General features: G+C 41.3%; 1 protein-coding gene across 1 annotated transcript in view; it reads right to left on the bottom strand.

Annotated features, from left to right (window-relative positions):
• The window catches only part of DNAH5 (dynein axonemal heavy chain 5), a 258304-nt gene that overhangs the window by 7318 nt on the left and 227351 nt on the right, over positions 1 to 23635 (bottom strand). Inside the window, exons 74-78 of the mRNA XM_005694882.3 lie at positions 22320 to 22523; positions 19595 to 19810; positions 16896 to 17108; positions 12937 to 13089; positions 11907 to 12138 (exon numbers count right to left, since the gene is read on the bottom strand). Of these exons, the coding sequence (XP_005694939.2) occupies positions 11907 to 12138; positions 12937 to 13089; positions 16896 to 17108; positions 19595 to 19810; positions 22320 to 22523 (1018 nt within the window). The remainder of the gene's footprint in view (positions 1 to 11906; positions 12139 to 12936; positions 13090 to 16895; positions 17109 to 19594; positions 19811 to 22319; positions 22524 to 23635) is intronic.

Genomic DNA, 23635 nt, shown 5'->3' with positions numbered 1-23635 from the left:
GGCTGGATGAAGCACAAGCTGGAATGAAGATTGCCAGGAGAAATATCAACAACCTCAGATATGCAGATGACACTACCCTTATGGCAGAAAGTGACGAAGAACTAAAAAGCCTCTTGATGAAAGTGAAAGAGGATAGTGAAAAAGTTGGCTTAAAACTCAACATTAAGAAAACGAAGATCATGGCATCTAGTCCCATCACTTCATGGCAAATAGATGGGGAAACAATGGAAACAGTGTCAGACTTTATTTTGGGGGGCTCCAAAATCATGGCAGATGGTAACTGCTGCTATGAAATTAAAAGACACTTACTCCTTGGCAGGAAAGTTATGACCAACCTAGATAGCATAATAAAAAGCAGAGACCTTACTTTGCCAACCAAGGTCCATCTAGTCAAGGCTATGGTTTTTCGAGTAGTCATGTACGGATGTGAGTTGGACTATAAAGAAAGCTGAGCACCGAAGAACTGAAGCTTTTGAACTGTGGTGTTGGAGAAAACTCTTGAGAGTCCCTTGGACTGCAAGGAGATCCAACCAGTCCATTCTAAAGGAGATCAGCCCTGGGTGTTCATTGGAAGGACTGATGTTGAAGCTGAAACTCCAATACATTGGCCATCTCACGTGAAGAGCGACTCATTTGAATAGACCCTGATGCTGGGAAAGATTGGAGGCAGGAGAAGGAGGGGACAACAGAGGATGAGATGGTTGGATGGCATCACCAACTCAATGGACATGAGTTTGGGTAAACTCCGGGAGTTGGTGATGGACATGGATGCCTGGCATGCTGCAGTCCCTGGGATCACAAAGAGGCAGACATGACTGAGCGACTGAACTGAAATGACATCATATATTCCTTCTGATATGTAAAACAAACAAGTTACCTAGAGATTCCTTATATCATTCCTTTATTCAACCCCTGTTTTGGTAAAAACATTTGAGTTATTAAATAAAGAACATTTATATGTGATATTTCTTTTAATCCTTCAACTAGCATGTGATGGCATCACCAACTCGATGTTCATAAGTTTGAGCAAGCTCCAGGAGTTGGTGATGGACAGGAAAGCCTGGCATGATGCAGTCCATGGGGTCGCAAAGAGTCAGACATGACTGAGCAACTGAACTGAAACTGAGCATGTGTTACTGTATTAATAATAACAGTAATTGTTTTTATTATTATCTGCTGTATGCTATTTATGTGCTGGACATTGTCAGTTTTATTCTCTCAGCAACCCAGTGAGATGGGTACCATGATTAAGTCCATTTTAATACATGAGAACCCAAGGAGGTGAGTTACTTATTCAAGGTTACAAAGCTGCAGGTAATGAGGAAATCTGGCTGGAATGGACCGGGAGCCTAAGCTCTTAACCTCAACAACAGTGTGACGTACTCTATGTATGTGCCTCCATGTTTTTTGCAGAAAGATGTAAACATCAGCTGGAAATAACTAGATACCTAATTTCCACTTGTGGTGCAGTTGCAATTCCTCCAAAGTCACATGAGTGCTATGGTGGTAAAGCCAAGAGAACACCCCAAATATCTAGGCTCCTGGCTCACTGTCCTTGACCTGAGGACATGTGCCCCACTGTGGAGCAAGGAGGTGACCACCTTAAGACTGCAGCATGGGGAGAAGAGGGCCTAGGGAGTGAGAACTCATGTTCCTATAGGACAGAGGCCTTTTACTGTGTCTACCTCACTATGTACCTGAGAAAAACTTATTCATGACTTCAAAGTACAAGGGGCACTTTCCTCATGTCCAATTTAGGCTTTAGTTTCCAGCTTCATCCCTACATGCACAGTCTTGAGTAGAACACAACCACAGGAATTCCGAGAAGTGCATTCAACCCGCAACAGACAAAGGTGATTCTGATAACAGATTTAGTAGCTAGGGATCACAGGCAAATTACATAATATCTCTAACATAGTATTTCCCCATCTGCAAAATAGCCGTGATGCACCTTATAGAGTCGTTGTAAAGACTAAATGAGAGAACATATGTGAATGCCTGGCATAGTATAGTGCTTAGAATGCAGTAGATACCCAAGGTGTGTTAGATTTCTCCTCTCTGCCTCTACACATGTATACACGTGTGTGCATATACAGTTACCTTTTCACTAAACCTAATTCTCCAGACTCAGGTTCCAGAAGACTAACAGAGTTCCAGGTTTACAAACTGCAAGTGGATTAAATGCTGTGGGACTCAGGTATCAGGAGGTCCTCAGCTCTGGGTCACTGCATGGGGCTACCCACACCCCAGCACCACGAACACACAGTGCTAGATCAGGGTGGGTCACAAGGCATGCTGACACACACTTTTTCTGCTGCAGGAAATATTCTCACTAGCTACAGGGACTCTAAGATGCTTCTCAACCTACTTAGTGAGTGTCACTTTGTTCCCCCAAACATTGTAATCACCACTTTCCCATCACATGGGTACAGCACAAAAGTTATTAAGAGCATCACTCTCTCTATATATAGGAGACTTTACTGAAGAATTGATGCTTTGGAACTATGGTATTAGAGAAGACTCTTGAGCGTCCCTTGGACTGCAAGGAGATCAAACCAGTCAATCCTATAGGAAATCAGTCCTGGGTGTTCACTGGAAGGACTGATGCTGAAGCTGAAGCTCCAATACTTTGGCCACCTGATGCAAAGAGATGACTCTTTGGAAAAGACCCTGATGCTTGGAAAGACTGAAGGCAAAAGAAGAAGAGGGCAACAGAGGATGAGATGGTTGGATGGCACCACTGACTCGATGGACATGAGTTTGTGCAAGCTCCTGGAGTTGGTGATGGACAGGGAAGCCAGGCATGCTGCAGTCCCTGGGGTCACAAAGAGTCAGACAAGACTGAGCAACTGAACTGACTGACACTGATCTTTCCTAAAACTTCCTCTTTTCAACTTTCTTTGATAACAGAGGATCTACTGTTTGCTGTGCCAGTGGTTTACTCTCATGATGTATTTAGCACTACTTGGGTGACTTCCCCATGACAAGAAACATAAATAAATGTTTAGGGATATATAACTCAATTTAAATTTAGAGTTTAAATAAATATCTGGGCTTCCCTGGTGGCTCAGCAGTAAAGAATCCTCCTGCCAATGCAGGGGACGTGGGTTTAATCCCTGAGTCAGGAAAATCCCTTGAAGAAGGGCATGGAAACCCTCTCTGGTATTCTTGCCTGGAGAATTCCATGGACAGAGGAGCCTGGAGGGCTACAGTCCATGGGGTCACAAAAGAGTTGTATACAACTTATCGATTAAACAACAAAAAACAAAGATTTCCGTTTAAAAACAAACTAGTCCTGTCTGTAAAATTCAATGGTGAATTATTTAAACTGAAATTGCCCTTCATATTAACATAAAAAAACAATTCATTATCAGAGTTTTAATTTTATTTTTTATTTTTTTAATTTTTATTTTTACTTTATTTTACTTTACAATACTGTATTGGTTTTGCCACACATCGACACAAATCCACCACAGGTGTACATGAGTTCCCAAACATGAACCCCCCTCCCACCTCCCTCCCCACAACATCCCTCTGGATCATCCTCATGCACCAGCCCCAAGCATCCTGTATCCTGCATCAAACATAGACTGGCGATTCATTTCTTACATGATAGCATACATGTTTCAATGCCATTCTCCCAAATCATCCCACCTTCTCCCTCTCCCTCTGAGTCCAAAAGTCCACTCTACACATCTGTGTCTCCTTTGCTGTCTTGCCTACAGGGTCATCATTACCATCTTTCTAAATTCCATATATATGTGTCAGTATACTGTATTGGTGTTTTTCTTTCTGGCTTACTTCACTCTGTATAATCAGCTCCAGTTTCATCCATCTCATTAGAACTGATTCAAATGTATTCTTTTTAATGGCTGAGTAATACTCCAGTGTATATGTACCACAGCTTTCTTATCCATTCATCTGCTGATGGACATCTAGGTTGTTTCCATGACCTGGCTATTATAAACAGTGCTGCGATGAACATTGGGGTACATGTGTCTCTTTCTATTCTGGTTTCCTCGGTGTGTATGCCCAGAAGTGGGATTGCTGGGTCATAAGGCAGTTCTATTTGCAATTTTTTAAGGAATCTCCACACTGTTCTCCATAGTGGCTGTACTAGTTTGCATTCCCACCAAAAGTGCAAGAGGGTTCCCTTTTCTCCACACCCTCTCCAGCATTTATTGCTTGCAGACTTTTGGATCGCAGCCATTCTGACTGGTGTGAAGTGGTACCTCATTGTGGTCTTGATTTGCATTTCTCTAATAATGAGTGATGTTGAGCATCTTTTCATGTGTTTGTTAGCCATCCGTATGTCTTCTTTGGAGAAATGTCTATTTAGTTCTTTGGCCCATTTTTTGATTGGGTAGTTTACTTTTCTGAAAATTACTAGAGCTAATCAATGAATATAGTAAAGTTGCAGGATATAAAATCAACACACAGAAATCCCTTGCATTCCTATACACTAATAATGAGAAAGTAGAAAAAGAAATTAAGGAAACAATTCCATTCACCATTGCAACGAAAAGAATAAAATACTTAGAAATATATCTACCTAAAGAAACTAAAGACCTATATATAGAAAACTATAAAACACTGATGAAAGAAACCAAAGAGGACACTAATAGATGGAGAAATATACCATGTTCATGGATCGGAAGAATCAATATAGTGAAAATGAGTATACTACCCAAAGCAATCTACAGATTCAATGCAATCCCTATCAAGCTACCAGCAGTATTTTTCACAGAACTAGAACAAATAATTTCAAGATTTGTATGGAAATACAAGAGTTTTAATTTTAAAATGTTACAGCTTTGGAGTGTCCTCTAGTCAATAACAATATTATACCTCTTTATCTCAATTAGGGCCCTATTTAGTCATGAAAATTGAATTAAAATTACAGCATGAAAAAGCCCTATGGATGCCACAAACCTACAGTATGAATCTACAGTATATCATGAACCTATGGATGAAGGTTTGTGACATTGTACAAGATCAGTGATCAAGACCATCCCCAAGAAAAAGAAAGGTAAAAAGGCAAAATGGTTTTCTGAGGGTGCCTTACAAAATAGCTGAGAAAAGAAGAAATGTGAAAGGCAAAGGAAAACAGGAAACATATACCCATTGAGTGCAAAGTTCCAAAGAACAGCAAGGAGAGATGAGAAAGCTTTCCTCAGTGATCAAAGCAAAAAAATAGAGGAAAACAATAGAATGGGAAAGACTATAGCCCTTTTCAAGAAAACTAGAGATAGCAATGGAACATTTCATGCAAAGATGAGCACAATAAAGGACAGAAATAGTATGAATCTAACAGAAGCAAAAAGTGAAGAGGAACTAAAAAGCCTCTTGATGAAAGTGAAAGAGGAGAGTGAGAAAGTTGGCTTAAAGCTCAAAATTCAGAAAATGAAGATCATGGCATCTGGTCCTATCACTACATGCCAAATAGAAGGGGAAACAGTGGAAACAGTGTCAGACTTGATTTTGGGGGGCTCCAAAATCACTGCAGATGGTGATTGCAACCATGAAATTAAAAGACGCTTACTCCTTGGAAGAAAAGTTATGACCAACCTAGATAGCATATTGAAAAGCATAGACATTACTTTGCCAACAAAGGTCCATCTAGTCAAGGCTATGGTTTTTCTAGTGATCATGCATGGATGTGAGAGTTGGACTGTGAAGAAAGCTGAGCACTGAAGAACTGATGCTTTTGAACTGTGGTGTTGGAGAAGACTCTTGAGAGTTCCTTGGACTGCAAGGACATCCAACCAGTCCATTCTAAAGGAGATCAGACCTGGGATTTCTTTGGAAGGAATGATGCTAAAGTTGAAACTCCAGTACTTTGCCCACCTCATGTGAAGAGTTGACTCATTGGAAAAGACTCTGATGCTGGGAAGGATTGGGGGCACGAGGAAAAGGGGATGACAGAGGATGAGATGGCTAGATGGCATTACCAACTCGATGGACGTGAGTTTGAGTGAACTCCGGGAGATGGTGATGGACAGGGAGGCCTGGCGTGCTGCAATTCATGGGGTCACAAAGAGTCAGACACGACTGAGCAACTGAACTGAACTGAACAGAAGCAGAAGATATTAAGAAGAGGTGGCAAAATACACAAAACTATACAAAAAAGATCTTCATGACCCAGATAGCCACAATGATGTGATCACTCACCTAGACCCAGACATCCTGTAATGCAAAGTCAAGTGGACCTTAGGAAGCATCACTACAAATAAAGCTGGTGGAGGTGATGGAATTCCAGTTGAGCTATTTCAAATCCTAAAAGATAATGCTATGAAAGTGCTGTACTCAATATGCCAGCAAATTTGGAAAACTCAGCATGACCAAAGAACTGGAAACGGTCAGTTTTCATTCCAATCCCAAAGAAAGGCAATGCAAAACATGTTTAAACTACCACACAATTGCACTCATCTCACATGCTAACAAAGTAATGCTCAAAATTCTCCAAGCCATGCTTCAACAGTACATGAACGGTGAACTTCCAGATGTTCAAGCTGGATTTAGAAAAGATAGAGGAACGAGAGATCAAATTGCCAACATCCACTGGATCACAGAAAAAGCAAGAGAGTCCCAGAAAAACATCTACTTCTTTATTGACTATGCCACAGCCTTTGACTGTGTGGCTCACAACAAACTGGAAAATTCTTCAAGAGATGGGAATACCAGATCACCTGACCTGCCTCCTGAGAAATCTGTATGCAGGTCAAGAAACAACAGTTAGAACTGGACATGGAACAACAGACCGGTTCCAAATTGGGACAATGCTGTATATTGTCACCCTGATCATGTAATTTTTATGCAGAGTACATCATGAGAAACACTGGGCTGGATGAAGCACAAGCTGGAAACAAGATTGCCAGGAGAAATATCAATAACCTCAGATATGCAGATGACACCACCCTTATGGCAGAAAGAAAAGAGGAACTAAAGAGCCTCTTGATGAAAGTGAAAGAGGAGAGTGAAAACGTTGGCTTAAAACTCAACATTCAAAAAACTAAGATCATGGCATCTGGTCCCATCACTTCATGGCAAATAGATGGGGAAACAATGGAAACAATGAGAGACTATATTTCTTTTGGGCTCCAAAATCACTGTAGCCATGAAATTAAGAGACACTTGCTCCTTGGAAGAAAGCTATGACCAACCTAAACAGCATATTAAAAAGCAAAGACATCACTTTGCCAGCAAAGCTCCATCTAGTCAAAGCTATGGTTTTTTCAGTAGTCATGTATGGATATGAGAGTTGGACTATAAGGAAAGCTGAGAGCCAATGAATTGATGCTTTTATACTGTGGTGTTGGAGAAGATTATTGTGAGTCCCTTGGACTGAAAGGAGATACAACCAGTCAATCCTGAAGGAAATCAGTCCTGAATATTTATTGGAAGGACTGATGCTGAAGCTGAAACTCCAATCCTTTGGTCACCTGATGCAAAGAACTGACTCATTAGAAAAGACCTTGTTGCTTGGAAAGATTGAAGGCAGGAGGAGAAGGGGATGACAGAGGATGAGATGGTTGGATGGCATCACTGACTCGATGGACATGAGTTTGTGCAAGTTCCTGGAGTTGGTGATGGACAAGGAATCCTGGTGTGCTACAGTCCATGGGGTCACAAAGTGTCGGACATGAGTGATCGACTGCACTGATTGAACAGATGAAAAGAACAATGGAATGTTAATTTCCTATCACTAACAAAACACCTCTCCAACCACAAAGCTATTTGGCAGCAAGTTTCCACCAACTTCTATTGAAACAAAAAAAAAACAATAAAGAACTACAGTTTTCTTTACTTTTTTATTAGCACTTTGGAATTCATAGTCACCTTTTCTGTTGCTTATTTTTATTTCCTCTCTTACCTGCAGCTAATGAGCATCACCGCTGACTAATGCCCAGCAGGGTGAGTACAGTTCTTCCACAAAAATGTGTTCTTAAGTCATAAAGGACTGCCTGTATTATAAAATTATTGCTTTATTACTACCATGCTGAGATGTTCAGTGTCACATGGTGAAGGATTTTTACACATTAGTCACAAGAAATAAAAAAGTAACACCTAACTGAATGTGAGAAAGATTTTTCTTTCACTTTATAAGGGAAATATTTTTGCAACAGTGTTGACTAGATGCAACAAAATTTCTAAAGTATTACTTTTGGCTGAAAGAGCATTTGACTATTAATTCTGTAAAATAATCACCACCCTGGGACTTCACACCACAGTAAGGATTAATGAACATGAAGAGGGGCTTCCTTGGTGGCTCAGTGGTAAAGAATCTACCTGCCAAGGCAGGAGACACGGGTTCAACCCGATTCAAGAAAATCCCACATGCCTGTGGAGCAATGAAGCCCATGCATCACAACTATTGAACGCATACACCCTAGAGCCCAAACTCAGCAACAAGAGAAGCCACCTCAATGAGAAACTTGTGCAGCGCAACTAGAGAGTAGTCCCAGCTCGCTGCAATTAGAGAAAAGCCCGTGTGTCAGTGAAGACCCAGCACAGCCAAAATTAATAAATAAAATTATGCACTGGGATGACCCAGAGAGATGGTACAGGGAGGGGGGTGGGAGGGGGGGTTCAGGATTGGGAACTCATGTACACCCGTGGTGGATTCATGTTGATGTATGGCAAAACCAATAGAGTATTGTAAAGTAAAAAAAAAGTAAAAAAAAGAAAATCATGAAGCCACAGGCAGCATGTGTACCCAAACCCAGGCACACACATGGGTCCTTTCAGACATGGCTGGGGCATAAGGAGTGACACCCTGTACCGAGAGGGAGGCTGAGCACCCTCACGTCTCTTCTGATGTTCATGGGTGCCCCTTCCTCAAACACAGTGCCTCCATTGCTAGCTCTTGTCTCTGCATACTTGCCTTTGCTCCATGGATATCAGTTCAATGTTCTCTTCTCAGCAAACTCTTCCCTGAACACCTGAACGCTCTCTCACTCCCTGACACACCCTGTGTGTGTCTTCTTTACAGAAACAAGAGCTATCTGAAATCAATCTATTCATTTACACTCCATCCTCATTATTTGTGGGACTAATGTATCTATTTCCTCTGGTGGCTCAGCTGTAAAGAACCCACCTGCCAATGCAGGAAACCCAGAATCAATTCCTGGATGGGGAAGATCCCTCAGAGAAGGAAATGGCAACCCACTCCAGTAGTCTTGCCTGGAAAATCCCACAGACAGAAGAGCCTGGCAGACTACAGTCCATGGGGTCGCAAAGAGTCAGACACAACTTAGCAATGAAACAACAACAACAATGTATGTATAGTTTAATGAAGCCCAAATTGCCCATGGCTCCTAGGAGAAATAGAGGGTCAGGTTCCTCAGAGCCCTTGGCCACAGAATTTTCATCAGCCGATCAATACATAACCTTGTTTTCTGTGTGTTTCTGTTTAAAGACCAATCAATACATAACCTTGCTTTATGTGTGCTTTTGTTTAAAATCATCTTTTTAATATGCTCTGTTGATTCATTAACACTGAACTCAAGGCCAACAGCACCGTGACTCACGCCTGAACGAAGCTTGTCTAACACATGTAAGGTACATCACAGGAACAGCAGACAGCACTTCAACACTACACTCGAGGGCCATTTTCAACAATGAAAAATAGAAAAATATGAAAAACATAGCACTAAATAGACCACAGAAAGGGCACTTGTTTACAGTCTGAGCTGAAACAAGGAGCAGAGCACAGGCTTGTTCCACCTAAGCTGGAAACACGCATGTCAGGAGGGTCAGGTTTTTCACGGCTTTGTACATGTCTGTGAAAAGTCATGAAAGTGCCACAGGCATTAACCTTAGGGTCACAAATAAATTTTAAGAGTGTAGGCGAATTCATACAGAATCCTTGAATAGCAATGACTCTATCTGCCTCTTTTCCAGTTACCCACCCCTCCTTGAGACTGAGCTCTGTGCAAACGGGGGTTCTTCATGGTCTCTCCCCACTGTTGCACCCCCAGCAATAGAGCAGTGTATATCAGATGGTTGACACCTTGGCTGTCTCAGTGAGCTAGAGCTCTTTCCCTCTGCCCAGAAAAGTCTGACTCTAATACCTCTCATTCTCATCCTCCAAAACACATCTCAAAAGCAGCCTCCACCTCCTACCAGGCTTAGTTATGTTTTCCTTCTAGCATCCCTGAATATCCTAACAGCATCTCTATCATGTGCATCTATTAGTCGCTCAGTTGTGTCCGACTCTCTGTGATCCCATGTACTGTAGCCACGCTCCCTTGTCCATGGGATTCTCCAGACAAGAATACTGGAGTGGGTTGCCATTTCCTTCTCTGGGGATCTTCCCAACCAGGGGATGGAACCCAAGTCTCCAGCATTGCAGGCAGATTCTTAACCACTGAACCACCAGGAATCTCTATCATAACATGCATCAAATTCTTTTTTTTTTAATTTTATTTATTTTTTTATTTTTAAAATTTTAAAATCTTTAATTCTTACATGCATTCCCAAACATGAACCCCCCTCCCATGCTTGGAGCTGGTGCATGGGGATGACCCAGAGAGACGCATCAAATTCTATTTAAATTATTTGTTTATTTATCAGTCTCCTTCACTAGGCTGTGGGTCCCTTGTGGGCATGATCTGGTTCATAACTACCTTTATCCCTTGCAGGTAAGGTTGTATCTGGCTTGTACTAGGCATCTAGCAAACATTTGCTTAAAAAACAAATGTTCAAAGCTTACACATATGTTAACAAGTGTGGTATTTATCTAAGGGATAAATATACTAAACATTATCCTTTAAAGAGAGGTTTTTGTCTCTTCCTTGTTTAAAGAAAAATCTTCGTGCTTCTATCATAAAATTAGGACTTCCTTAGGATCTACTATCCTGGCCACCTCATGAATTTATGGCTTATAATGATCATCTCACCATATATATCAAATCAACATGTTATACACCTTGGCCAGTCGCTTCAGGCATGTCTGACTCTTTGTAACCCTACGGACTATAACCCACAGGCTGCTCTATCCACGGGATTCTCCAGGCAAGAATACTGGAGTAGGTTGCCATTTCCTCCTCCAAGGATGTTATACACCTTAAACATGTGCAATTTTATCTTAAAAGGAATATAATTTTTTTAATTAAATGAACAGCATCTCCTCATATTGTGAATAGTGGTTATCCCTGAGGAGATGTTAGCTGAGCGAAATGCAAAAACCTCTAGAAAACATCAAACCAACAATGGAAAATAGTTCAGGTGTTTTTAGACTTGTCAAAAAGAGCTTTGATAACTCTGTCAAAGGATTCTGCTTTGACATGTGTTTCATAAAAGTGTTGTCACATTCATAGGCTACAATGCGAACCCAGCATTTTACCATAAGCTACTGAATTCAGCCAATGTCCCTGAATTCAATCCGGACTTCACAGCCTGGCTTAAATCTCCAAGCTGAAGGAGTCATGATTTCCCCGAGCGCTGTGCAGTCCTACCTGGAAAGGCTTCTTTCCTACTTTCCTCCTCTTGCCCACCTCATCATTCAAGCCCCATCCATTCTTTCAAGCCCCTCCAGGTCCACCTGCTCCCAAGATCCAGCCCCCGACAGTTTCATCCCACTCTTATCTCACCCTCCTTTCTCACCAACTTAGTAACTATTCCAAACACTTGCTTCTTATCTCATTAGCTAATGCTCCGTGAGTATCCTTATACATTTTATCTACTTTATTAGATGGGCAAGAGCTATCCAGAACCATTGCCTCCCAGCAGCACTCAAGAAGAGCCCAGAAGTCAGTAAGTACTCGTTAAACACAGGTGTGAATACAAAGCTACTTGATAACAGAGAATAATCCTTATCACATGATAAAAATAATGAGATCGTATATTTATAACATCACCCAACCCCATTGTACCAACCGTCCCTGAAGGCACAGACAACTTACCGTTATTTTCAGCATAAATCCTTACAACAGGCATTAACTCAAAGAGCACTTTGGGTTTGGACTCGGTAAGTTTCATATTCCTCCTGTCCCAGCCAGCACCTTCAAGATACAAGCCGTAGACATAGACACCCTCTGTGGGAGGGGCAGAAATGTCATCCTTCATCCACTTGGTGACTTCGTTGCAAAGCACCATATTGTCCAGAGCCCAGCCTTTGTTGGCCCGAGTTATTTCCTACTCGGGGAAAGAGCAAAAGAAAAGGATGACACCAGCAACTAGAGAGTTGTCTTAAAGAGCATAAGTGTAGTAACAATGTAGCCCAGATTCAAAAATGGTAGGATAGTATTTAAAGGGTTTTAAAAGATCCTCTTATAAGCAATACCCATGTCCTAATTTAACTATATTTGTACTGCAGTGTCAAATAATTCGATACTTTCAAATTGTGGTTGTGGAGAAAACTCTTGAGAGTCCCTTGGACTTCAAGGAGATCCAACCAGTCCATCCTAAAGGAGATCAGTCCTGAAGTTTCATTGGAAGGACTGATGTTGAAGCTGAAACTCCAATACTTTGGCCACCTGATGTGAAGAACTAACTCATTTGAAAAGACCCTGATGTTGGGAAAGACTGAAGGCGAGAGGAGAAGGGGACAACAGAGGATGAGATGGTTGGATGGCATCACTGACTCGATGGAAATGAGTTTGAGCAGACACCAGGAGATAATGAAGGAAAGTGCAGCCTGGCGTGATTCAGTCCATAGGTTTGCAAAATATCGGAGATGACTTCATGACTGAATAACAATTTTTAAAGAAATATCAAATCAAATCAAATATAAAAATAAATATTTTGAAATTTAAACTAGCAGCCTGAGAATAAGTTGCCGGCTTTACATTCAGGACAAAGTTACCTGCTGGTGCCCAAACCAGACAATCATTCTGCCTTATTCTAAACTACATATTTAAAACTATAATGAAAGAAGAAAGCCCTCCAGAGGAAAATTGTAATAACACAACAGGTAAAAATCAGTGCTATTACCTGTCGCATTGCAGTTAAAAATCCTTGAGGGTTAAAAAAGCCTGTCATCCAGAAGCAGTGAGGTCGGTCATTGAAAACCCAAGAGGTAAATTGGCAGCTTCTTTCAATAAGTTCAGTAAACCAGAAACCCAAGGTACTTGAAACCCAAGATGCCTGAAATGCAAACATGAAAACATGAATAAATACAGGTTTAATTCTACTGTGTAACTGACTATATACACAGAAAAAAAACAAGGATGAAATGTCAATTTCACACTTAGAATTTAGAAGTCCCTAAGGCATAAAGGCATGGGATTTCTTTGGAAGGAATGATGCTAAAGCTGAAGCTCCAGTACTTTGGACACCTCATGCGAAGAGTTGACTCATTGGAAAAGACTCTGATGCTGGGAGGGATTGGGGGCCGGAGGAGAAGGGGACGACCCAGGATGAGATGGCTGGATGGCATCACGGACTCAATGGACGTGAGTCTGAGTGAACTCCGGGAGATGGTGATGGACAGGGAGGCCTGGCATGCTGTGATTCATGGGGTCGCAAAGAGTCGGACACAACTGAGCGACTGAACCGAACTGAACTGAAGGCATAAATTTCCGCAGAGTTCTGACATTTTAGATGTCAAATTGCTCTTCCTTTTTAATAATATGAAGTATGTTAGAATCAACTAATCACCATGTGAATTCCAGATTAATCCAGCTTGGCATGCTGTTCAAGACATCTGCTGTCAATAAAATCTCCTTCCACATATGAATATAGTTATGATCAATTCTGCCATAAAGCAATTAAAACAATTAATTGAATTAAATTTAATGGACTTCAACTATTTTTCCTTAGGCTATATTTTCAACAGATACATTATAAAACAGCATTTCTATTTATGTAAATGTGCTTACGGCCTTAACAGCACTTTATATTCTTGAATGACAAATGTAGAAGCCTTTCTCCACTTATTTTTTATGGGGCAAACATTTATTTTCTGAAGTTTCTTTCTCTTAGAAGGTATTTTTATATTCTCTGATGAAGGGAATAAAAATGGAGACACAGGTCTCCTTACCACCAATAAATTAATTGCATTCACTGCCTGTAATGTTCTGCCTGAATTCACATGCGGAACTCATGTTATTACAACAGGCATGGAAATGTCATCAACATTATCAGCAGTTACACTAGAAGGTATCTCCAAATCATATTTTATAACATTTCACTGTTAACTACACTATTTTATGTGTGAATAAATGTAGTGATCAACCTGAATAGATAAACCACTTGAATTTCAAATAGCTTGAGAATTGATATGCCTATTTTACAAGAGACACTGAGATTCCCAAAGACTGTTAATAAGTTGAGTAGAAAAAAATGCTGTATAAAAGGATTTTAAGTTCCAGGAAGTGGGACTTCCCTGGAAGTCCAGTGGTTAATCCCTAGTCAAGGAACTAATATCCCACATCCAGTGTGGCATGGCCAAAAATTTTCTTTTAAAGAGATTCTTAGAGTCCCTTGGAGAGCAAGGAGCTCAAACCAGTCAATCCTAAAGGAAATCAACCCTGAATATTCATTGGAAGGACTGATGCTGAAGCTGAAGCTCCAATACTTTAGCCACCTGATGCGAAGAGGTGACTCATGGGAAAAGACCTTGATGCTGGAAAAGATTGAGGGCAGGAGGAGACAGGGATGACAGAGAATGAGATGGTTGGATGGAATCACCAACTCAATGGACATGAGTGTGGGCAAACTCCAGGAGATGGTGAAGGACAGGGAAGCTTGGCATGCTGTAGTCCATAGGGTCTCTAAGAGTTAGACCCAACCCAGGGACAGAGGGGCCTAGTGGGCTGCCATCTATGGGGTCGCACAGAGTCAGACACGACTGAAGTGACTTAGCAGCAGCAGCAGTGACCAAACAACAACAAAGTTTAAAATGAGATAACTCATTCCATCATATCATTATAGGTGTGTTAACTGAAAGAGATATCTTTATACAACACTTGGTCTGAAGGCACAGGGACCCATTAATGAGGGGGTATCTTCTGGCAAGGATCCCTGTTGCAGAACTGCAGGTGCTGACCAAGCTGGGTGAGCTGGTCTAGTGGGGAATGAGCCCTCCATGGCCAGGGACCAGGTAGGTCACTAGCAATGAGCAGAGTCAATGCATACAGAAAACTCTCTGGCCTAGGCAATGAATTTTTTTGCAGGGGAAGAGAGAAAGGGATCTGGTCAAAGCTGATTCTGAGTTTCTAAGCCGTGTGTCTAGAGGGATGAATGGGATGGTGGTTAATCAGATAAGATGAGAAAACCGTAGACGAGCACTCCTCAGTTACCATTTACTGCTTTCTGTCCCACTGCCTTGGAATCTGCCAAAGCCCTGGGTGAGGTATCAGAAGCTCAGCACTAAAGGAGTCTCTCCTGAGAGATTAGCAGTTCTAGCCCCATCCTGTCCCACCATCTCATTTACCTGACTGAACTCCAAAAGTTCCACTCACCCCAGGACCCAATCCCATCTCTGTAAGTTGCCCACCATGGATAACCCCCACCCTCCCGTCTCCCAAGTCCTCCCACCGCACACTCAGTGCCACGATCGGCCAACTCCTCGACAAGGACACTCAGGTTCTCGTTTTACTTCTCCAAGCAGAAAAACATCTCTTCAAACCACATCTATTTATCATAATACTATTTCATGTAGAATGGGTAAGTAACCTGTACAGGGAACTACATTCAGCATCCATGTGGCAAACCATGATGGAAAAGAAATTTTTTAAAGACCCACATCCTGGTGTATATATACATACATACATATTCCATACAAAATGGAATATTACTCAGCCTGGATGGGAGGGGAGTTTGCGGGAGAATGGATACATGTATTTGCATGTCTGAGTCCCTTTGCTGTTCATCTGAAACTACCACAACATTGTCAACTGGCTATTCTCCAATACAAAATTAAAAGCTTCAAAAATGATAATAAAGGAAGAAGAATGAAATAATGCCATTTGCAGCAACACGGTTGGACCTAGAGATTATCACACTAAATGAAGTCAGTCAGAAAGAGCAAAACAAATACCATACGCTGTCACTTATATGTGTAATCTAAAATATGACCAATGAACATATCTAAGAGAGAGAAAAACAGACTCACAGACATAGGGAAAAGAAATTGTGGTTACCAAGGAAGGAGGTGGGGGAGGGAAGGACAGGGAGTTTGAGATTAGCAGATGCAAACTATTATATATGAAGTGGATAAAGAACAGGTGCAAATGTGCAGCACAGGGAACCAGACTCAGCATTCTGTGATGGGCCAGAATGGAAAGAACACAAAACGGAATACACATATATAACTGAGCCACCTTGCTGTACAGCAGAAATGAACACAACGTTGTGTTAAATCAACTATATTTACATTAAAAAAAATTTTTTAAGCCCACATCTGTCATTTAGCACAATTAATCATATGCAATCAGTAAGAATACTGTTAAATTATTATCTTGTTACCTTGAGAGATATATAGTCACATATTTACAGAAAAAGCAAGGAAGAAGATTTCTCTTTGGAGTGACTTTTGACATATGCGTGTGTGTCTAGGAACATCCCCTTCTATAAAACTAACTTCACAAGCTTTGAAGTCCATGAGTTTGGGTTTAAATTCTGACTCTTGGATTTCTAAGGTGTGTGATCTGGGAAAACATTTAATCTCCCCTAACCTAAGTTCCTCATCTGTAAAATATTGGTAATAAATTATAAGATTTACATGAAACAGTGCATACAAACTGCCTAGCAGAGAACCTGAGATGTGGGAAACATGCTAAATCGTTTTATTCCCTACCTACAATCTAAAAATACAGGGCTCTAAGAGGATTAGTCCCTAAGCAAAAGAACACTCTTAAGCACATTATCTGTACATGCTTTCACTTGCCAATTACAATTATTCACAACAATAAAGTGATTAGGCAGGATAAGAGCTGACTTAAACATACTTTCTTCCAATGAGCAGGAATCCTGGCATCAAACATGCAATTCAGAGCATCTCGTAGATTTTCGCTCATGATGATGGTGCCATCAATGGCAAGTTTCAGCTCGGTCAGGGTGCTTCGGACCAGGGTGAGTACCCTCTGCATCCTGTCTATCTCCTGTCTGAGGAAAATGTTCATTGGCTGGAATGGCCCCATCATCTGCAGCCTCTCCTTCACCTGCCATGGAGACATTAGCACAGGAAAAATTATTTGACAGCTACTAATGTTCTATATAGGGCTTCCCTAGGGGCTCAGATGGTAAAGAACCTGCCTGCAATGTAGGAGACCTGGGTTTGATCCCTAGGTTGGGAAGATCTCCTGCAGAAGGGAATGGCTACCCACTCCAGTATTCTTGCCTGGAGAATTCCTTAGACAAAGGAGCCTGGTGTCCAGAGGAGCCCAGACCCATACAGTCCATGGGCTTGCAAAGAGCCGAACACTACTGAGCAACTAACGCTTTTACTTTTCACTTTCCCTGGTGGCTCAGTGGTAAAAAATTCACCTCCAAACAAGAGATGCAGGTTTGATCCCTGGGTCAAGAAGATCCCCTGGAGAGGGAAATGGCAACTCTCTCCAGCATTCTTGCCTGGAGAATTACATGGACAGAGAAGCTTGACAGGCTACAGTCCATGGGCTCACAAAGAGTTAGACAGGACTGAGCATACCCACAATGTTATATTATATACATAGTACTCTAGGGCTTCTGAAAGAGCCCTAAATTTTATAATTCCATAAATAATAAGCTTTTTTTCTTTTTTTTACTGTCAGAAAACAGAGAAGAAATAAAAGAAATATCTGTTAGAGGACCAGCTGATTTTTCATCCCAGGTGAGAGAAGACAGGCAGCCATTAATTCACAGAAGAATATAAAATCCACATCCACAAACACACAGTCTTCTAAACAACAATTGCAGTTATTGGGAAACATTCACTCACTGCCAATCTAAGACTTGAAAATACACACATGGACACACACAAGCAGATGTGTATGCATATGCAACAATTCTGAACCTGTCTCAGAAAACTAGATTTCTGGTTTCAAAGCTTTTTATTTTTTTCCTCAAAGCATCTATCCATCCACTCACCCATTCATTTCTGTCTTGCAAGTATTTATTCAGAGTCTTTTGTGGATCAGATATCATGCCAGGCTTAATTATTCTATCTTAAGCAAATTTACCACAAGGAAGGTGACTCTTCTAAACTCCATACATACCACCATGTTTATGTATGAAAGGAAATGGCAACCCACTCCAGTATTCTTGCCTGGAAAATCCCATGGACAGAGGAGCCTGGCGGGCTACAATCCATGGGGTTGCAAAGAGTCAGACATGACTGTGTGACTACCACTTCACTTAATATATTTTAGGCACTTTCGTTGCTTTATAAATATTTCAGCCACTGCTAGACATGAATGACTGCTTTCCTGATGCTATAATGAAAGGCGCTTATGAAAGCTGGTAACAGTATTGATTTTCTCCAAGCAAGTGATCAGAGTTTCTTCCAGGGGAAATGATTCTCCTGGTGAGAGTTCTTTGAGTTCAGTCTATAGTGAAAAACTTGCAGCCAAAATGGCCTGTTTCATGGAAAACAATAGGATGCTAAAGAAACAAAATGCAGAATTCCTTCTGAAAACCAGGTGGAAAGGGCAATATATAAAGAAACTTTGTGGTCCTAGGACAGAAATGTCACAAGGTTAGTCCAAGTAATCTCTTAAGACTATAAGGAAAGTAAGCCACTTACTTTTGCTTTTAGCAAAGATTTAAACATGTTTTCAGGGTAAGTCATTCCACAATACATGCTAAAATGTCAAAAAAAATTAACCTTCATAACTGTCAGTTTTGCTTAGAAGTTACTTGATATTAAAAGGACAAATTGGGGGGACTTCCCTGGTGGTCCAGTGGCTAAGACTCCACCCTTCCAATGCAGGGGGCCCAGGTCAGGGAACTAGCTCTCACATCTTGCATGCCACACCTAAGACCCAGCACAGTTAAATAAAATACATTAATTAAAAAAATATATAAATCAATTTTCAAAACCCATGTGACGAAGAAGCTGTAGAGTTAATGATATAACTATAGACTTCCTGAAATTAAGAAGGCCTGAATTATTTTTGTAAAATAATCGATGCTTTACTCTAAGAATACATCATTTTCCTTTCAACAAATGACAGTGTGAAGTGCCTCCAGGAGACATTATAGAAAAATAATCCTAACCCATCGGTACACACTTAAAATTTAACCATGAAGATTAACTCTCTCATCAGGTTTATTATTTATATTTTGAAATGATTACATCAATAGGTTCAAATACTTCTTTTACTGCTGCTTCAAAAAGTGAAGTTTTTCAATAATTTCTTTAACTTCAGAAAAATTATTTTTGCCCTCCTGCCTTCTTTCTCAGGCTTCCCAGGTGGCACAGTGGTAAAGAATCCCCCTGCCAAAGCAGGAGATGCAAAGACATGGGCTCCGTTCCTGGGTCAAAAAGATGCCCTGGAGAAGGAAATAGCAACCAACTCCAGTATTCTTTCCTGGAAAATTCCCACTGACAGAGGAGCCTGGCAGAGTCAGACACAACTGAGTGACTTAGCATAGCACTATTTCCTCACCGCCCCCGCAACCAACCAACCACGCACATCCACAGCTATTTCCACGCACATCAACTCACTTCAAAAGGACCATAGTCCGGGGGCAGCTTCTCCAGCATGTCATCAGCCAGCCGGGCCACCACGGCCTCCCGGGTCTCATCCCCTCCGCCAGAGCTGTCTTTGGGCTGGATGCCCAGGATGGTGTCCAGCACGTCCTTGGCCAGCTTGCTCTGGTAGGTGATGTCGGCGTTGGGGTGCAGCCCAAACACCTCGGGACTGTCGTAGGTGGGCAAGCTCTGAATGACAAATACCCCCCAGTGAGCAGAGACTGCTGACACAAGCACCAGTTAAATTACACGTCTTAGCAAACAAACATGATTTTATTAGGATAAGCATTTACATGATATGTCTTACTTGTGGCAGGCTACCATCTCAATAATTTCTCTAGGAAAGAATCAAAAGTGGGACTTCCCTGGCAGTCCAGTATTTAAGAACCTTCCTTCCAATGCAGGGGACATGGGTTCAATCCCTGGTCAGAGAACTGAGATCTAAGTCCATGAGCCACAACTACTAAGCCCGTGGGCTACAACCCTGAGACCAGGCACTGCAACGGAAGATTTTGAATGCTGCCACAAAGATCTCACATGCCAGAGCTAAGACCCAGTGTGGCCAAATAAATAAATATATTTTTAAAAATAGAATCAAAAGTTGCCCTGAAAAGAAAGTTAACATAATAAGCCCATAGTTCTTTAATGTCTGCACTTTAAGCAAATTGATTCAGAGACACTATCTTATTTTATAATACATTTATAAAATAGAAAGGGAGCTATGGAATGGTATTTTGTTTCTCGAAGGTCCCATCTAATTCAAACCAATTGTTTAAATAAATGGTGTATAACTAATTGTTACTAAAAATGACAGTTTTAGCAATTATGGCCAGATAAAACCAGAGGTGGGAAATGTACTCTCCCAAGGAGGAGAGAGACTAGGAAAAGTGAGAAATATTAAAAGTTAGAAAAACATACAGCAAGACCCAGTAAGAAGCAGCAAAGTTAGAAAAACATACAGCAAGACACAGTAAGAAGCAGAAAAGTAAAAGCCGCTCAGTCGTGTCTTGACTATACAGTCCATGGAATTCTCCAGGCCAGAATACTGCAGTGGGTATCCATTCCTTCTCCAGGGGATCTTTCCAACCCAAGGATTGAACCCAGGTCTACCCCCATTGCAGGTGGATTCTTTACCAGCTGAGCCATCAGGGAAACCCAAGAATATTGGAGTGGCTAGCCTATCCCTTTTCCAGGGGATCTTCCCAACCCAGGAATCTAACCAGGGTCTCCTGCATTACAGGCAGAGTCTTTACCAGCTGAGCTACCTGGGAAGCCCGTAAGAAGCAGAACTAGCAGATAAATACTACCACAGCTACTTGAACAAAAGAAAATTTACCTACAATTTGACATATACTTCTATGTGAGAATTGTATACTTAACTTTATTCATGTTTTCCTTCCCTTCTAGTCCACTTTTTTTCCTTCTAGTCCATTATTTTATTCCTTTTTACTTAATACCCTCTTATGAGCGAACTCAAATTCTTATAAAATGAGATATGTATAAATAAATCTATGTGCAGGAATATCTAAATTTATACCTTCGTATACACTTCTCCTCTTCAGTGCAAATGATTTAAAGACACATATAATACAGTTAAGACAAATATATTTGTAGATTTGAATTAATAAAAGTGTAGGGCTGGTGATATATGGTAAACTCATTACACGTATATATCACAGAACCTCTAAATATATTGATAAATTTAGCTCTTTGGGGCTGTTTTGCTTTAGTTGGTTCACCCTGAGATAAATCTGAGAGGCAAAAGAGATCACTAAATAATGATCTAATGAATTCCAGATTCAGAGACAGAAAATGTAGTTATTTGGAAGCACAAATCAAGTTTTTCCCCCCGATTTCCTGGCAAAATGTTATTCCTTCTTGGAGCAAGACTTTAAAGTTGGAAGTGATTTTCCCGCCAAGGATATTTGGCAGTCTGGAGACATTTAAGGTTGTTATAATGGGGTAGGAAGTGAAACTGACATCTAGTGGGTAGAGGACAAAGGTGATGTTAGCCGTTCTACACAAGACTGTCCCCCGCCTCTGCAAAATGTATTCAGTTCCAAATGTCAGTGGTGCCAAAGCTGAGAAACTCAGTCTTAAAGAAACCTCTTATACAGAGTGTGTTTCTGAGAATACTCATATGCTGTCCATTAGGTCAGGATTAAGAAACAGATTCATGGAATAAGGCAAATGCTTTGAAACACAAAACAAGGTTGAGTATAGGGCATTGAGTATAATGCCCTACACAAAAGGGCATTTGTGTAGGTTCCCTGGATCTAAATCTGCCCAATCTGTCATCTCTCATAGAATATTCCTCACTGGGGCATTAAAAGAGAAGGAAAGTGGGACTTCCCTGGAGGTCCAGTGGTTAAGACTCCGTGATTCCACTGCAGGGGGCAGGAGTTCTTGTTGTCCCTGGTCAGGGAACTAAGAGTCCATGTGTACAAAAAGAGAGAGAGAGAAAAGGGGAGCAGAGAACTGATATAAAACATACACTCAGAACAAATAAACAGTTTAGTCACTAGATGAATATAAAACATATGAAGATAACATCTCTGGGGCTCGGAACCTTCCACGTTCAGTATGTACCACCATTAAGATTTATTTTCAAAGAAGTATGAAGTATAAATAAATAACAACAAAAAAACATCTGGCTACAGATACTTGCTCTATGCATAAAATTCTGAAGATGACCAACCTGGATATACTGAAGATAGTTATCCACTGTGCTGCATTTTGGAATAGTGTAGCCTTGGTAAAAGCTGAAATCCGGTCCAAACATATTTTCACTGAACCAAACTTTAGCAAGTGTGTTCAACAGTCTCTTGTCATAGTCATCGGTGACCCTGCCTCCATACTGAATCTCTCCTATCATGTAGCGGACGGTGGTCCAGGAGACACCCTGGGAAAAGTTACAGAATGATGATGCAGACCTGATCACTGTCTCACCCCCATTTTCCCTGCCAGGTAACACCTATGTAGGCACTGTCATCAATAGCATCAATGCCGTCCACTCATGCATTCTTCATTCACTCCTCAGTAACTAAAAAGTGCAAATTAAAAATTAAATAGGCAAACATGCTGCTGCTGCTGCTGCTGCTAAGTCGCTGCAGTCGTGTCCGACTCTGTGCGACCCCATAGACGGCAGCCCACCAGGCTCCCCCATCCCTGGGATTCTCCAGGCAAGAACACTGGAGTGGGTTGCCATTTCCTTCTCCAATGCATGAAAGTAAAAAGTGAAAGGGAAGTTGGTCAGTCGTGTCCGACTCTTCGTGACCCCATGGACTGTAGACCACCAGGCTCCTCCATCCATGGGATTTGCCAGGCAAGAGTACTGGAGTGGGGTGCCATCGCCTTCTCCGAGGCAAACATGAGGGGAATTCAAAGCTCATGTTCATCATTTGAAATAGATTCTCTTGGTGGTGGATTCATGTACTTCTTCACTTTGATTTCAATAGGAAAAAATGCTTATTTTTTTTTTAGAATATTGAGGCTGTTCCTTAAAAAGCACACATTCAAGAGTATGTGGATAAAGAAGTGGTATGTGTGCACAATGGAATATTACTCAGCCGCTAAAAGGAACAAAATGAGGTCATCTGTAGAGATGTGGGTGGGTCTAGAGTCTGTCTGTAATACAGAGTGAAATAAGTCAGAAAAACAGATATCATATGTTAAGACATATATGTGGACTCTAGAAAAATGGTACAGATGAACCTTTTTCCAAGGCAGGAATAGAGAGGCAGCCATAAAAAACCAGCGTATGGACATAGTGGGGGAACAGAAGGGTGGGCAAATTGGGAAATTGGGATTGACATATATCCACTGAGTGTGTGTTAGTCACTCAGTCGTTTCCAACTCTATGCTACCCCATGGACTGTAGCCCACAAGCTTCTCTGTCTACGGGGATCCTCCAGGCAAGAATACTGGAGTGGATTGCCATGCCCTCCTCCAAGGGATCTTCCTGACCCAGGGATTGAACCCGGATCTCCTGCATCGCAGGCAGACTCTTTATCA

This window comes from Capra hircus, chromosome 20, assembly GCF_001704415.2.
Source record: "Capra hircus breed San Clemente chromosome 20, ASM170441v1, whole genome shotgun sequence".
NCBI classification, from domain to species: Eukaryota; Metazoa; Chordata; class Mammalia; order Artiodactyla; family Bovidae; genus Capra; species Capra hircus.
The sequence above is the reverse complement of the archived record's forward strand: the minus strand, read 5'-3'. Positions and strand labels throughout refer to the sequence as shown.